Source organism: Pristis pectinata, chromosome 5, assembly GCF_009764475.1.
Source record: "Pristis pectinata isolate sPriPec2 chromosome 5, sPriPec2.1.pri, whole genome shotgun sequence".
Classification (NCBI taxonomy): domain Eukaryota; kingdom Metazoa; phylum Chordata; class Chondrichthyes; order Rhinopristiformes; family Pristidae; genus Pristis; species Pristis pectinata.
This window is the reverse complement of record NC_067409.1, coordinates 6,675,337-6,693,012: the sequence shown is the minus strand read 5'-3', so window position 1 is coordinate 6,693,012 and position 17,676 is coordinate 6,675,337. Positions and strand designations below refer to the sequence as shown.

Sequence of the window (17,676 nt, the reverse complement as noted above, 5' to 3'; positions counted from 1 at the left end):
GGACAGATTCCTGTCAAAGTATGTTGACAGGCCGACTAGAGGAAATGCCATATTAGATCTAGTTTTAGGTAATGAACCGGGTCAGGTGACAGATCTCTCAGTGGGTGAGCATTTGGGGGACAGTGACCATTGCTCCATAACTTATAGAATTGTCATGGACAGGGATAGGAGCAAAGTGGACGGGAAGATATTTAATTGGGGAAAGGCAAATTATGAAGTTATAAGGCGAGAACTTGAGAGTGTAAATTGGGATGACATTTTTGAAGGGAAATGTACTATAGAGGTGTGGTCAATGTTCAGGGATCTCTTGCAGGATGTTAGGGATAAATTTGTCCCAGTGAGGCAGAGAAGGAATGGCAGGGTGAAGGAACCATGGGTGACAAGAGAGGTGGAAAAACTAGTTAGGAAGAAGAAGGCAGCATACATAAGGTGTAAGCAGCAAGGATCAGACAGGGCTCGTGAGGAATATGGAGTAGCAAGGAGGGAACTTAAGAAGGGGCTGAGGAGAGTGAGAAGGGGACATGAAAAGGCTTTGGCGAGTAGGGTTAAGGAGAATCCCAAGGCTTTTTACTCGTATGTGGAGAGCAGAAGGATGGCTAGAGTAAAGGTAGGTCCGATTATAGACAAAGGTGGGAAGCTGTGACTGGAAGCTGTGGAAGTGGGTGAGGTTCTCAATGAATACTTCACCAGTATTCACCAAGGAGAGGGGTCTTGATGACGCTGAGGACAGTGTTGGTAAGGGTAATGTTCTAGAGTATGTAGCTATCAAGAGAGAGGATGTGTTGGAGCTGTTATTAGGACAGATAAGACCCCAGGGCCTGATGGAATATTCCAGGCGAGGGAGGAGATTGCTGAACTGTTGGCTAGGATCTTTGAGTCCTCGTTGTCTACGGGGATGGCACCAGAGGATTGGAGGGTGGCGAATGTTGTCCCCTTATTCAAAAAAGGTAGTAGGGATAGTCCAGGGAATTACAGACCAGTGAGCCTTATGTCTGTGGTGGGTAAGCTGCTAGAAAGGATTCTAAGAGATAGGATCTATGAGCATTTAGAGAATCATGGACTGATTAGGGACAGCCAGCATGGCTTCGTGAAGGGAAGATCTTGCCTCACTAGCCTGATAGGGTTCTTTGAGGAGGTGACCAGGAATATGGATGAGGGTAGTGCAGTAGATGTGGTCTACATGGATTTTAGTAAGGCGTTTGACAAGGTTCCACATGGTAGGCTTCTTCAGAAGGTCAGAGGCCAAGGGATCCAGGGAGGCTTGGCCGTGTGGATTCAGAACTGGCTTGCCTGTAGAAAGCAGAGGGTTGTGGTGGAGGGAGTGCATTCGGATTGGAAGGCTGTGACTAGTGGTGTCCCATAGGGCTCGGTTCTGGGACCTCTACTTTTTGTGATATTTATTAATGACTTAGATGAGGGGGTGGAAGGGTGGGTTAGCAAGTTTGCAGATGACACATTGGTGGTTTGTGGATAGTGTGGAGGGCTGTTGAAGCTTACAGAGGGATATTAATAGGATGCAGAGCTGGGCTGACAGGTGGCAAATGGAGTTCAATCCGGAGAAGTGTGAGGTGGTACACTTTGGAAGGACAAACTCCAAGGCGGAGTACAAGGTAAATGGCAGGATTCTGGGCAGTGTAGAGGAGCAGAGCAATCTGGGGGTTCATATCCACAGATCGATGAAAGTTGCCACACAGGTGGATAGGGTAGTTAAGAAAGCTTATGGGATGTTAGCTTTCATAAATCGTGGGATTGAGTTTAAGAGCCGCGAAGTAATGATGCAGCTTTACAAAATTCTGATTAGACCACACTTGGAGTACTGTGTCCAGTTCTGGTCGCCTCATTATAGGAAGGATGTGGAGGCGTTGGAAAGGGTGCAGAGGAGATTTACCAGGATGCTGCCTGGATTAGAGATTATGGATTATGAGGAGAGACTAAAGCAGCTTGGGCTTTACTCATTGGAGAGAAGGAGGATGAGGGGAGACATGATAGAGGTGTACAAAGGAATAGATAGAGTGGACAGCCAGCACCTGTTTCCCAGGGCACCAATGCTCAATACAAGAGGGCATGGCTTTAAGGTAATGGGGGGGAATTTCAAGGGAGAAGTTTTTCACCCAGAGAGTGGTTGGTGCATGGAATGCGCTGCCTGGGGTGGTGGTGGAGGCTGATATGTTGGTCAAGTTCAAGAGATTGTTAGATAAGTGTATGGAGGAATTTAAGATAGAGGGATATGTGGGAGGAAGGGGTTAGATAGTCTTAGGAATGGTTAGAAGGTCGGCACAACATGGTGGGCCGAAGAGCCTGTATTGTGCTGTATTGTTCTATGGGAAGAAGGAGGCATATGTCAGGTACAGTTAGCTGGAATTAAGCAAGTCCCTTCAGGAGTATCAAGGATGTAGGAGTACACTTAAGAAGGAAATTTGGAGGGCAAAAAGAGAGACACAAGTACACAGTTCCTTGAAAATGGAGACACGGATAGACAATGTGGTGAAGAAGGCATTTGGCATGCTTGTCTTCATTGCTCTGGGCATTGAGTACAGTAGTTGGGACATGTTACAGTTGTAAAAGACTTTGGTGAGGCTGCACCTGGAGTTCTGGTTGCCACACGACAGGAAAAATATGATTAAGAAAGGGAGGGTGCAGAAAAAATTCACATGGATGTTGCCTGGAATGTAGGGCTTGAGTCACAAGGAAAGATTGGATAGGCTGGGTCTGTTTTCCCTGGAACAAAGGAGGCTGAGTGGTGACATTATAGAGGTTTATAAAATTATGAAAGGTATCATGGCAGATAGCCAGTGCCTGTTTCCCATGGTAGGGATGTCTAGAGGGCATAGGTTTAAGATGAGAAGGAGGAGTTTTAAAAGAGATCGGAAGGGTACATTTTTCACAGGGGTGGAGCTAGAGCTGGCAAGAAGTAGGTGGCCAGGTGAGAAGGGGTGATAGGCAGATGGAGAAAGGGAGAGAGGCGGGAGGTGATAGGTGGAGGTAACAAAGGGCTGCAGATGATGGAATCTGATGGGAAAGGAAAGCGGAGAGGTGGGTTGGGTTGTACTGTGTACTGTTTCTTTCTATTTACTGCTGATATTATGCAATCAGAAAGGTTTTACCTGAAGGCAATCCCTCCGAGTTAAAACTATTTCTGCTCCCCTCCTTCGTTCTATTCAGAGCCTTCTCCTCTGCTGCTGCTGCCCGTGCTCGGGCCTGGATGATGTGCTTCTCAACAGCGTCAGCCTCTGCGATTCGCCTCTCATACTCTTCATGAATCTAGATAATCACCACCAGAATTAATTCAAATATTTCAACAAGCTAATATGGGTGATATTTAATTTACTTTCACTGGATACAGACATCACTGGCAAGGCCAACATTTATTGGCACAACTAAATGCCTTTGAACTGTGTGGTTTTTCAGGGCAGTTAGGATTCAACTACATTTCTGTGGGTCTGGAAGCACACACAGGCCAGACCAGATAAAGGTTGCAAATTACCTTCCCTGAAGGACAGTAGTGAAACAAATGTTGTATTTTATGATAATCCAGTGGTTTCACAGTCACTGCAACTGACTCTGGTCTTGAATTCTATATCTATTTCATCAACTGAATTTCAATTTCCTAGCTGACTTTATGAAATTTGAAATCTTCAGCTGTTCCTTGATTTAGGCCTTTACTAATCATCCAGTTCTAATGGAATCCTAATGCAATTCCCTAACCTACATTTTTCAGCTGTTGTGCCTTGTGCTCTGATGAAATGTCATTGACCTGAAATACTAACATTGTTTTTCTCTCTCTACTCATGCTGCCTGGCCTGCTGAGTACTTCCAGCAGTCACTCTTTTTATTTCAGATTTCCAGACTCCACAATAATTTCCTTTTACATTTGTATCTCGGTAGTGCGTAATGTTTTACAGCGTCAGCGACCCGGGTTCAATTCCGTCTGTAAGGAGTTTGTATGTTCTCCCCGTGTCTGCGTGAGTTTCCTCCGAGTGTCCCAGTTTCCTCCCACATTCCAAAGACGTACGAGTTAGGAAGTTGTGGGCATGCTATGTTGGCGCCGGAAGCGTGGCGATACTTGCGGGCTGCCCCCAGAACACTACGTAAAAAGATGTATTTCTCTGTATGTTTTGACATACATGTGACTAATAAAGATATCTTATCTTATCTTATGTTGTTGCTATCTTCTGTTCAAATTGTTCACCTGCAACTTTAAAATGAGTATAACCCCTGGTTTCACTCTAACAGTGATGGGTTGTAGACATTGCCATGGGACATTCGCTAGATTCATTGTAAAGGACAGCTTCTATCTCGCTGTTGAATCCCGCTGTTCTATCCCGCTCCCGCTAAGACCTTTGAACGGTCCCCTAGTACGATAAAATGGACTCTTGACCTCACAATCTACCTCGTTATGGCCTTGCACCTTATTGTCTGCCTGCACTGCACTTTCCCTGTAACACTTTATTCTGCATTCTGTTATTGTTTTCCCTTGTACTACCTCGATGTACTGTTGTAATGAAATGATCTGTATGGATTGCGTGCAAAACAAAGTTTTTCACTGTACCTCAGTACATGTGAAAATAATAAACCAATTTACCAACTTTTACCAATTTATATCACTTTACATGCCAGCCTTTTGCCATGAGACAATCTGCTGGATTCATTTCTATTAAGTGGAAGGTATAACGTGGAATTTATGTCCTTACAGTTTCAACAGAAGGGGAGGCCAAGTGAAAAACTGAAATTGAAACGAAATTGAAATTGGCTTATTGGAAGGGAGGCTGGTTTTCATGATGTGCTGAGCTGTGTCCCCAACTCTCTCCAGTTTCTTGCAATCTCAGGCAGAGCAGTTGCCATACCAATCATGATACATCCAGATAGGATGCTTTCAATGGTGCATGTATAAAAATTAGTGAGGGTCGACGGGGACATGCCGAATTTCTTTTGCCTCCTAGGGAACCAGAGGCGCTGGTGAGCTTTCTTGCTCATGGCGTCTACATGGTTGGATCAGGACAGGCTATTGGTGATGTTTACTCCTAGGAATTTGAAGCTTTCAACCCTCTCAACCTCAGCACCAATAACAGGAGCAGGTGCACCCCCTTCCTGAAGTCAATGACCAGCTCTTATAAAAGGGAGGATGTGACACCTAATTTTCAGCTTGCAAAGCCAATCCTTCACTTGAACAAAACGAAGCGGCTACCGGAAACCTGCAGCCATTTAGCAGTCAGATAAGAGAGAAAAAAGTGTCAGTGTTTCAGGCATCATGTTTAGCACAGACATTGTGGGCTGAAGGTCCTGTTCCTGTGCTGTACTGTTCTATGTTCTATGTTTCAGGCCAGTGGGATTTCATTGGTGATGAATAACTTTCATGCAAGTTCAGAGCATAGGAAAAGGGAGCAAGTAGCAGAAGGGAGAATTCCCCAGCATGTGGAGCCAATATTTGTCTCCAATCAAAAACACCAAAACAGGATTTCTGGACATTATCATATTGCTGGAGAATGCTGTGCATATGTTGACTGCTGTGTTATTTACAAGAGTGACTGAACTTCCATAGCATTTCTGGTCTGCAAAGTGCTTAAGGCCATTCTGAGTTGTGACACATGCTGCAGAAATGTAAGCGTTTATTTTCTTTTTGATGATTTTTATTCAGTCACAGATCTGGACATAACTAGCAAACCTGGTACTTGTTGTCCATCTCTAACTGCTCGTTAACAGAATGACATGTTAAACCATTTCAGAGGGCAGTTAATGGTACTGGGTATATGTCACATATAGATCAGACTGGTTAAGGACAGACAACTGGTTAAGATCGTTTTTTAATGACAATCTTGCAGTTTCACTATCACTATTAAGGATGCAAGGTTTCATTCCAGATATTATTTAATAACATAAGAAGATAGGAGCAGGAGTAGACCTTTTGGCCCCTCGGGCCTGCCCCACCATTCAATCTAATCATGGCTGATTTGCCCCAGGCATAATCTTCTCTTGTGTGCCAGTTCCCCATAGCCCTCAACTCACAGATCTTTCAAAATGTTATCTACCTCCTCCTAAATACTTCCAATAATACAATCTCCACAACTCTCTGGGTAAGAGAATTCTAGAGATTCACCCTCCTCTGCAAGAAGTTCCTACATACCTCAGTTTTAATGACTGACACCTAAACTTATAACTACGTCCCCTCATTCAAGACTTTCCTACTAGTAGAAACATCTCAACGTCTACCCTGTCATACTCCCTTAGGATCTTATATTTTTTGATAATATCACCCCTCATTCTTCTAGACTCCAAAGAATATAAACCTAATTTCTTTAACCTGGCCGTGTGCTCAGATCTTGTGCTGATCAGCTGGCAGAAGTATTTGCGGACATATTCAACCTCTACCTGCTTCAATCTCAGGTTCCCACCTGTTTTAAGAAGACCATTATCATCCCAGTACCGAAGAAAAGCAAGGTAACATGCCTTAATGACTACTACCCAGCGGCTCTGTCATCCACCATCATGAAGTGCTTTGAGAGGCTGGTCATGGCACGCATCAACTCCAGCCTGCCAGACAACCTCGACCCATTGCAATTTGCCTATCACCAAAACAGGTCTACAGCGGATGCCATCTCCCTGGCCCTACACTCTGCTCTGGAGTATCTGGATAGTAAAGACACCTACGTTAGACTATTGTTTATTGACTACAGCTCTGCCTTCAATACAATAATTCCAAGCAAGCTTGTCACCAAACTCCGAGACCTAGGACTCAACACCTCCCTCTGTAACTGGATCCTTGACTTTCTAACAAACAGACCGCAATCAGTGAGGATAGGCAGCAATACCTCTGGCACGATTATTCTCAACACTGGTGCCCCACAAGGCTGCGTTCTCAGCATCCTACTCTACTCTCTATACACTCATGACTGTGTGACCAGATTACGGGTACGGGTTAGGAAGTTGTCGGCATGCTATGTTGGCGCCGGAAGCGTGGCGACACTTGCAGGCTGCCCCCAGAACACTATGCAAAAGATGCATTTCACTGTGTGTTTTGATGTACATGTGACTAATAAAGGAATCTTATATCTTTTCTTATAGATTTTGCTCTAACTCCATCTACAAGTTTGCACATGATACAATCGTAGTAGGCCGTATCTCAAACAGCGATGAGTCGGAGTACAGGAAGGAGATAGAGAGTTTAGTGGAATGGTGTCATGACAACAACCTTTCCCTCAATGTCAACAAAACAAAAGAGCTGGTCATTGACTTCAGGAAAGTGGGTGGTGTACATGCACCTGTCTACATCAATGTTGCTGAGGTCGAGAGGGTTGAGAGCTTCAAGTTCCTGGGAGTGAACATCACCAACAGCCTGTCCTGGTCAAATCACATAGATGCCACGGCCAAGAAAGCTCACCAGCACCTCTACTTCCTCAGGAGGCTAAAGACATTCGGTTCGTCCCCTTTGACTCTCACCAACTTTTACCGATGCACCATAGAGAGCATCCTATCTGGATGTATCACGGCTTGGTACGGCAACTGCTCTGCCCAGGACCGCAAGAAACTGCAGAGTTGTGGATACAGCCCAGCGCATCACGGACACTAGCCTCCCCTCCTTGGACTCTGTCTTTACCTCTCATTGTCTCGGTGAAGCAGCCAGCATAATCAAAGACCCCACCCACCCGGGACATTCTCTCTTCTCTCCTCTTCCATCGGGTAGAAGATACAGGAGCCTGAGGGCATGTACCACCAGACTTAAGAACAGCTTCTACCCCACTGTCATAAGACTATTGAACGGTTCCCTTATACAATGAGATGGACTATGATCTCACGATCTACCTTGTTGTGACCTCACATCTTATTGCACTGCACTTTCTCTGTAGCTGTGACACTTTACTCTGTACTGTTATTGTTTTTACCTGTACTATATCAATGCACTCTGTACTAACCCAATGTAACTGCACTGTGTAATGAATTGACCTGTACGATCTGTATGCAAGACAAGTTTTTCACTGTACCTCGGTACAAGTGACAATAATAAACCAATACCAATACCACTCATGTCACTCTCATCCCAGGAATTAACCTATTACCTGAAGCTAAACTTTTCCAGTTGCCAGTGTGGGATATAAACTCATACCTCATATCATTACCGTGCAGAAGGACATGGTAGCTAGCGAGTTAAAGGAATAAAACAGTGATATCCTGAAACATATTGACATTATGAAAGAAGAGGTGTTGGTAGTCTTGAAGTGTATAAAGGTGCTTAAATCCCCAAGGCCTGACCAGGTGCATCCTAGGACTTTGTGGGAAGCAAGGGAAGAAATTGCTGGGGCCCTGGCAGAGATTTCTGTATCTTCGTTACCTGATAAAGTCGAATGGGAATATTTATTTAACACGGTTGAGAAATTTAATTTTAGCCCAAATTTTATATCCGCGATTAAATTGATATATTATACACCTTTGGCTTCAATACTTACTAATAATCAGTGATCCCCCTTTTTCAGGCTTTTTCGAGGTACTAGACACGGCTGCCCTTTAAGTCCTTTATTATTTGATATTGCCTTGGAACCCTTGGCAATTGCCTTTTGGGACTCTTCTAACATATTTGGTATTACTCATGGAAATGGGACACATAAGATATCACTATATGCAGATGACCTGTTACTTTATATCTCTAACCCTGAGAAATCCATTCCTGCAGCATTATCACTGCTTGCTCAGTTTAGTGTTTTTTCTGGTTATAGATTAAGTCTTTGTTACCCACGAGTGAGGAACCAGTAGAGTGGAGGATGGCTAATGTTGTTCCTTTATAAATAAGGGCTGCAAGGACAAGCCAGGAAACTACAGGACGGTGAGCCTTACATCAGTGGTGGGAAAATTACCTGAAGGGACTCTGACAGGCAGGATTAATTTGCATTTGGCAAAGCAAAGACTGATTAAGGATATTCAGCATGGCTTTGTGCTTGAGAATTCATGCCTCAATAATTTGATTTGAGTTCTTTGAAGAGACTACCAAGAGGATTGATGACGTTGTCTATATGGACTTTAGCAAAGCCTTTGAGACTTGTCTGGATGGGACTTGGTAGGCTTGTCTGGATGGTTAAAACACATGGGATCCAGGGTGAGCTACCCAACTGGAATCAAAATTGGCTTGGGGGTGGGAGGCAGAAGATGGTACTGAAGGATTGCTTTTCATATTGGAGGCCTATGACCAGCATTGTTCCACAGGGAGCGGTACGGGATCCCCTGTGGTTGTCAGCTATATTAATGATCTGGATGAGAATGTAGGTAGCATAGAACATAGAAAACCTACAGCACAATTCAGGCCCTTCGGCCCACAAAACTGTGCCGAACATGTCCCTACCCTAGAAATTACTAGCTTACCCATAGCCCTCTATTTTTCTCAGCTCTATGGACCTATCCAAAAGTCTCTTGAAAGACCTTATTGTATCCGCCTCCACCACCATTGCCGGCAGCCCATTCCACGCACTCACCACTCTCTGAGTAAAAAATTTACCCCTCACATCTCCTCTATATCTACTCCCCAGCACCTTAAACCTATGTCCTCTTGTGGCAACCATTTCAGACCTGGGGAAAAGCCTCTGACTACCTACCCGATCAATACTTCTCATCATCTTATACACCTCAATCAGGTCCCCCCTCATCGTCCGTCTCTCCAAGGAGAAAAGGCCGAGTTCCCTCAACCTGCTTTCATAAGGCATGCTCCGCATTCCAGGCAGCATCCTTGTAAATTTCCTCTGCACCCTCTCTATGGCTTCCACATCCTTCTTGTAGTGAGGCGACCAGAACTGAGCACAGTACTCCAAGTGGGGTCTGACCAGGGACCTATATAGCTGCAACAATACCTCTCGGCTCCTAAATTCCATGATTAATAGGTTTGCAGGTGATACCAAAACTGGACAGTAACGAAGGTTGTCTAAAGTTACAACAGGATATTGATCAGCTGGAAAAGTGAGTAAAGGAATGGCAGATGAAATTTAACTCAGACAAGTGCATCTCTTTGCACTTGCTTGAGTTAAATTTCATCTGCCATTAGGAAGTTAAACCAAGAATGGACGTACAAAGTCAAAGTCAAGTTTATTGTCACATGCAAAAAGTATATGTGTGCACAGGTGCAATGAAAAACTTACTTGCAGCAGCATCATAAACATATATCATCAGATAAGCAGCATTCACAAGAAAAACATAACATAAATTTAAATTATACACAATTTTTATAAGAAAGAACACAATTAGAACAAAAAAACGAAGTCCTTTGTCGTGCAAAGTGGTCAAAATGGTCATCGTGTTGCTACACTGAGGTAGTGATTAGGATTGTGCAGGTTGGTTCAAGAACCAAATGGTGGAAGGAAAATAGCTGTCCTTGAATCTAGTGAATGACAGGACTCTTGGGAGTGTTGATGAACAGGGAGACCTAGGGGTAGAAGTAAGTACATAGTTTGCTGAAAGTGGCAACACAGATAGACGGGGTATTGAAGAGAGCATACGGCATGCCGTGGCATTGAGTACAAAAGTAGGGACATCATGTTCCAGTTGTACAAAACATTGGTTAGACTGCACGGTGTATTGTGTGCCATTCTGGTCACCATGCTTCAGGAAGGATATGATTGAGCTGGAGGCGAGAGAGGGTGCAGAGAAGATTGACAAGGATGTTGCCGGGACTGGAGGGCTTGAGTTATAAGGAGAGATTGGACAGGCTGGGACTGTTTTCCCTGGAGTGAAGGAGGCTGAGGGGTGACCTTATAGAGGTTTAAAAAATTAAGAGGGGAATAGATAGGGTTGTCTCCGCCTTGTGATTTCACAAGATTCTTCATTGTATCCTTTCCAATCACCTCTCCAGTATAAATGTCTTTGAAGATACTCGCCAACAAGTAAGATATATCCTAAAAGGTAATAATGAGTTTACTGATGTACATTGTCAGATCCTACAGCCCTGAAATTATTGATTTTTCATGCATATATCTAATTTCATTTTGGGGCATAGATAGGGTGAACGCACAGAGTCTTTTTCCTGGAGTAGGGCAGTCTAAAACTGGAGGACATAGGTTTGAGGTGAGAGGGGAAAGATTTAAACAGGACCTGAGAGGCAAGTTTTTCCACACAGAAGGTAGTTGGTACATGGAACAAGCTGCCAGAGAAGGAGGTAGCGGTGCATACAATTAAAATGTTTAAAAAACATTTGGTCAGGTAGATAGATAGGAAATTTTTAATCAGAATATGGGGCAAATGCTGGAAAATGGGATTAGATAGGCATCTTAGTCGGCATGGACTTGTTGGGTCAAAGGGTCTGTTTCCCTTTTGTACAAATAGAGTTGTAATCCATGAATCAATCGTCCAGTATATGGATGTTGTTCATTAGCTTAACAACTATGCTACTGTATCCCCTACTGAGACTCATAGTTTCATATTCCGGGAATGGACATTTGACAAGTCCCATGACTTAAATTACACAGCTGGGCTCTTGCTGAGGCAAATGTCACCAACAATCCATCCCCACACCAAAGGAAAAGCAGAAGGGAGTGGAAACTGACAGGCAATAATTCAGCTTCATCACAGTCTACATCTTTGAGTATCGTTCACATTACAAATCAGTGACAAGGAAGAATAGAAAAGGGAGGCCATACCTTTTGGAGCTGTTGCACGAATTTCTCATGGTAAGCATTGTCTCCGCCTTGTGATTTCACAAGGTTCTTCATTGTATCCTTTCCAATCACCTCTCCAGTATAAACATCTTTGAAGATACTCGCCAATAAGTAAGATATATCCTAATAGGTAATAATGATGTATGTTGTCAGATCCCACAACCTTAAAATTATTTACTTTTCATGCATATATCTAATTTCTTTTTGGGGCATAGATAGGGTGAATGCACAGTCTTTTTCCCATGTTGGGAAATCAAGAACTAGAGGGCAAAAGTTTAGAGTGAGATGGGAGAGATTTAATAGAAACCTGAGGCGCAACCTGAGGGCAGACACGGTAGTGTAGCGGTTAGCATAATCCTATTACAGCGCCAGCGACCGGGGTTCAATTCCGGCCACTGTCTATAAGGAGTTTGTACGTTCTCCCCATGTCTGCGTGGGTTTCTTCCCACGTTCCAAAGATGGGTTAGGAGTTGTGGGCATGCTATGTTGGCGCCGGAAGCTTGGCGACACTTGTGGGCTGCCCCCAGAACATTCTACGCAAAAAGATGTATTTCACTGTGTGTTTCAATGTACATGCGAATAATAAAGATATCTTATCTTATCTTAACCTTTTCACCCAGAGGGTGGTACAAGCTGCTAGAGGAAGTGGTTGCGCATTAACAACATTTAAAAGAAACTTGGACAGGTGCATGGATAAGAAAGGTTTAGAGGGATATGGGCCAAACGCAGGCAAATGGGACTAGCTTAGGTGGGTGTCTTGGTCAGTGTGGACCAGTTGTGCCGAAGGGCCTGCTTTCGTGCTGTATTACTCTATGATTCTAAATTGAAATTTCCTCATTGAATCCAGTTCACCCAAGCTTTAACGCAAGGTGTACCTGATTAACAATGAAGGAGCATAAAAGAAAGTTGACATTAAAACAGGAAACATGAAAAGAATAAGAACAGGAAAGTTTACCATAAAGAATGGTTGGAGGTTCTCAGTAGAATGAGAGAAATGCTATTAGAAATAATTATTGATCAAAGTTTGTAGGTAACCCAATCAGTAGCTCCAGTGACTAACATCAAAACAAAATTATATAACATTCACTATTTTGATGCCAGAAATGACTGAACTTTAGTGAGCAGCTTGAGCACCAATGGCATTGGGAAAGCAATGATGGCGAGTGCTGATCTGGTTCTTGGGGTGAAACAACTGTTGGAGCAAATATTACCCCAAGTACTTAATCTCTGTGGCATATGGTCCAAGTTAATTTTACACTCTTAACAAATGACAAAGAACCAAGCCTGCCCAGTTGACTGGATTGAGCTGATGTAATTTACCTGTGTTCTTTCTGATGTTGGTCGGTGTCTGTACATAAACGGCTCTGAAGAGGTGATCCAGTCAGTGTCATTTTTGTATAGTTCACAGGCATCCTGACAGAAAATAAAGCAAAAATAACAAGCAGGAAAAGAATACATTTTGATTGCTAAGTAATGTTGTGTTCCAATGTTTTGAAAGTAATCTTTAGGTTGAACTGACAGCTGTGTTCGTGATTATGAAGACGACAACCAAAATGATTCACAATGGTGAAGTGTTTCCAATCAGTGACTAAAAATCACTATGGGAGGTGTTCAGGATATGGAAAATGCTACTGAAACACCAGCTAGTTTCAATTAGTTAACAAGAAGAAGCATTGCCATAGAGACAGTGTAGAAACAGGCTCTTTGGCCCATCAAGTCCATGTGGACCATCAAGCATCTATTTACACTAATCCAACACCAATCTCATTTTATTCTCCCCACACTCTCCCCAACTCTCTCCTCCCCGCCCCCGTATTCTTTCACTCACCTACACACCAGGGGTAATTTACAGTAGCTATTTAACCTACCAAACCACATTTCTTGGGAAACCAGAGCACAGAAGGAAACCCAAGCGGTGACAGAGAGAACATGCAAACTCCACGCAGATAGCACCAGAGGTCTGACAGAACCCGGGTTGCTGAAGCAGCAGCTCTACCAGCTGTGCCACTGTGTCACCCATAGAAAATAAACTTTTATTATGGTATAAGCTCCACAGGTTGCCTGCAAGCATTTTACCTTTGTTATTTCTTCATCTGGATTTTGAAGATTTATGTCCAATGGCAAGGGACTAATATGTTCCAAAGAAGGGGATTTGTTCTCCTCCACAACCTTTTCTTCATTCATTTCACAAGTATTATTTCAGGAACCTAATCAAACATTAGAACTTATCTTCAGAAATAGAAAGCTGAAAATGATGATACAGTAGGACTGAAGTTAAGTTACTAGAATAAGGTCTAAAGGCCTGGTGCAGAACCATTAATTCAAATCCCACCATGACATCTGGAAAATCTATATTCAAATAATTAAATAAATCTAGAGCTTTGTCAATAATGGTAATCATGAAACCACTGGACTGTCATAAAAATGCATATGGTGTCCTTTAGGGAAGAAAATCTGCCATCTTGCCCTATATGTGACTCCAGATCAATCAATATTATTTACTCTTAATTATGTCCCAGTTCGGTGGCAATAGTGGATGGAAAATAAATATTGGAATGAATATATAAAAAATATTGTAATGCAACTGAACCACTCATACAATATTATTAGAAAATTATGATAAATGTGGTCATTAGTATAATGTTATTCCAAATTTTTGTCAAGAGCTACCAGACTATTAGAACAATATTTCTAATCTGCGGCTTTTATCTATCATATTATAATAAGCTTTTAGACCGTGCAGTATTATTAAATTGTAATGAACTATTTGTCCAGTACATTATTTTTAGGATATTATGATATAATTGAGAAAAGTGCAAAGTAATGTATTTTGGGAAGTTAAACCAGGGCACGGCATACACAGTGAATGCCAGGGCTGGGGAGTATTGTTGAAAAGAAAGACCTGGGGGTACATGTACATAGTTCCCTGAAAGTGGCAACACAGGTAGACAGGGTGGTGAAGAAAGCACACTTGCCTTCATTACTCAGGACATTGAGTACGGGAGTTGGGATGTCATGTTTCAACTGTACAAGACTTTGGTGAGACTGCACTTGGAGTACTGTGTGCAGTTCTGGTCACCACAATAAAGGAAGGATGTAAATAAGTTAGAGAAAGTGCAGAACAGATTCACAAGCATGTTATCAGGACTGGAGGGCTTGATTTATAAGGAGAACTGGATACACTGGTACTGTTTACCCTGGAGTGAAGAAGACTGAGGGGTGACCTTATACAGGTTTATAAAATTGAGGGGCATAGATAGGGTAGATAATCACAGTCTTTTTCCCAGTGAAGATGAGTCTAAAACTATAGGGCAGAGATTTAAGAGGGGAAAGATTTAAAGGGGATCTGAGGGGCAAGTTTTTCACATAGAATGTGGTGGGTATATGAAATGAGCTGCGCAAGGAAGTGGAACACAGATACAATTGCAACATTTAAAAGACATTTGGAGATGTTTACAGATAAAGTCACAAAGCAATACAGCAGATACAGGCCCTTCAGCCCAATGGGTCCATGCCAACCGCGGTGCCCACCCAGTGGGATAGCAAAGAGAGAGCCGATGCAGGGTTTCCACCCAAAACTTCAACAATTCCTTTCCCCCCACAGATGCTGCATGACCCGCTGTGTTCCTTCAGCAGACTGTTGTTCCAGGTTCATTACTACCTCAATGCACTCTGTACTAACTCAATGTAACTGCACTGTGTAATGAATTAACCTGTACAAACGGTATGCAAGACAAGTTTTTCACTGTACCTCGGTACAAGTGACAAAAATAAACCAATACCAGATTCCACCATCTGCAGTCTCTTGTGTTTCCAAGATTTGGGGGGTTATGGGCCAAATGTAGGCAGATGGGATTGGCTCGGATAAGCACCGTGATAGGTATGGAGGAGCTGGGCCGAAGGGCCTGTTTCCCTGCTGTATAACTCTAGGACTCCAACGAGGGCGGTGAACAAATGTGGCGGGATGTTAGTGCCCCAGTTGCTGCATGCTCCATGCTCCAGTCTCTCCACAGTCACGGCCACTCCCCCACTCACCTGAGTGAGCGCCAGGTGTCCCCTGAGGCGGAGTGCGGGGTGTGTCCGGCCCGGCGTCTCCCTCTCACTCTCCCCTGTCACCCTTCTCACCCTCGCTCCCTCCGTCGGTCAGCCAGAAGCGGGAGAAGCCCGGCTTCTTACCGCCATCTTGCCTGTTTGACAACGGTCGCCTGGGCAACCGTCACCAAGCAACTGGCGGCCAATCAAAGGGCGCTGATGGGCGCCGGCGAGCCGCCATCTTGAGAAGGTCGTTCCCGCCTTTGCGGGAGGGAAGAGGGCGGCCTGTGGGCCTCGGTGAGTCCGTCGTCCCGCCCTCGGGACTCTGGAGCTGGGTGTCCGCCTCAACCGTGACTTATTACCCCTAGATTCACCGTGAGAGTCTGCACAGTACATATCGTGAAGTTAGTGCTTTGCTGATGTTCTTTCTGACCCGTTTAAAATGAGTGCAGAGTAAGGATACTGAACTCTGACTGGAGGTGTTCAAGGCGGTTGGACAGCCCTGTCTGCAGAACTACGGCCCAAGATCTGGTGTTGGTGTCTCATTCCTTCCTCTGTAGGCAATGGACAACACTAAATCTGGAGCAACAAACATTCTGCTGCAGGAACTCAGCGGGTCGAGCGGCATCTGTGGGGGGCAAAAGAATTGTCGACGTTTAGAGTTGAAACTCTGCACAGGGACAGATATTGGGAGGGGGAGGGGGAGGGAGAGGTGAGGGGGTTGGAGGGGATGGGGGAGAGGGGGGCGAGGAGGAGGGTGGGAGGGGGCGAGGAGGAGGGTGGGGGGGAGGGGGAGGAGGAGGGTGGGGGGGAGGGGGAGGAGGAGGGTGGGGGGAGGGGGAGAGGAGGAGGGTGGGGGAGGGGGAAAGGAGGGTGGGGGAGGAGGGGGAGGAGGAGGGTGGGGGGAGGGGGAAAGGAGGGTGGGGGAGGAGGAGGGTGGGGGGAGGGGGAAAGGAGGGTGGGGGAGGAGGGGGAGGAGGAGGGTGGGGGAGGAGGGGGAGGGGGAAAGGAGGGTGGGGGAGGAGGGGGAGGAGGAGGGTGGGGGAGGAGGGGGAGGAGGAGGGTGGGGGAGGAGGGGGAGGAGGGTGGGGGAGGAGGGGGAGGAGGGGGAGGAGGGTGGGGGAGGAGGGGGAGGAGGAGGGTGGGGGAGGAGGGAGGGGGAGGAGGAGGGAGGGGGAGGAGGGAGGGGGAGGAGGGAGGGGGGGAGGAGGGAGGGGGAGGAGGAGGGTGGGGGAGGAGGGAGGGGAGGAGGAGGGTGGGGGAGGAGGAGGAGGGTGGGGGAGGGTGGGGGAGGAGGGTGGGGGAGGGGGGGAGGAGGGGGGAGGGGGAGGAGGAGGGGGAGGAGGGTGGGGGAGGAGGGGGAGGAGGAGGGTGGGGGAGGAGGGAGGGGGAGGAGGAGGGTGGGGGAGGAGGGAGGGGGGAGGAGGGAGGGGGAGGAGGAGGGTGGGGGAGGAGGGAGGGGGAGGAGGAGGGTGGGGGAGGAGGAGGAGGGGGGAGGAGGGGGGAGGGGGGGGGAGGGGGGAGGAGGGGGGGAGGAGGAGGGTGGGGGAGGGGGAAAGGAGGGTGGGGGAGGAGGAGGGGGAGGAGGAGGAGGGTGGGGGAGGAGGGGGAGGAGGAGGGTGGGGGGGGAGGAGGAGGGTGGGGGGAGGGGGAAAGGAGGGTGGGGGAGGAGGGGGAGGAGGAGGGTGGGGGGAGGGGGAAAGGAGGGTGGGGGAGGAGGGGGAGGAGGAGGGTGGGGGAGGAGGGGGAGGAGGAGGGTGGGGGAGGAGGGTGGGGGAGGAGGAGGGTGGGGGAGGAGGGAGGGGGAGGAGGAGGGTGGGGGAGGAGGGAGGGGGGGAGGAGGGTGGGGGAGGAGGGTGGGGGAGGGGGAGGAGGGTGGTGGAGGAGGGTGGGGGAGGGGGGGGAGGAGGGGGGAGGGGGAGGAGGGGGAGGAGGGTGGGGGAGGAGGGGGAGGAGGAGGGTGGGGGAGGAGGAGGGTGGGGGAGGAGGGAGGGGGGGAGGAGGGTGGGGGAGGGGGAGG

At 46.3% G+C, this 17,676-nt stretch overlaps 1 protein-coding gene across 1 annotated transcript in view; it reads right to left on the bottom strand.

Annotated features, from left to right (window-relative positions):
• dlec1 (DLEC1 cilia and flagella associated protein) overlaps positions 1-16,052 on the bottom strand; it is a gene marked incomplete at its 3' end in the record, with an annotated part of 153,270 nt that extends 137,218 nt beyond the window's left edge. The window contains exons 1-5 of the mRNA XM_052016127.1: positions 15,801-16,052; positions 15,660-15,758; positions 12,945-13,037; positions 11,607-11,747; positions 3,105-3,261 (exon numbers count right to left, since the gene is read on the bottom strand). Coding sequence (XP_051872087.1) covers positions 3,105-3,261; positions 11,607-11,747; positions 12,945-13,037; positions 15,660-15,758; positions 15,801-16,052 — 742 coding nt within the window. The remainder of the gene's footprint in view (positions 1-3,104; positions 3,262-11,606; positions 11,748-12,944; positions 13,038-15,659; positions 15,759-15,800) is intronic.
• Positions 16,053-17,676: the final 1,624 nt, after the last annotated feature.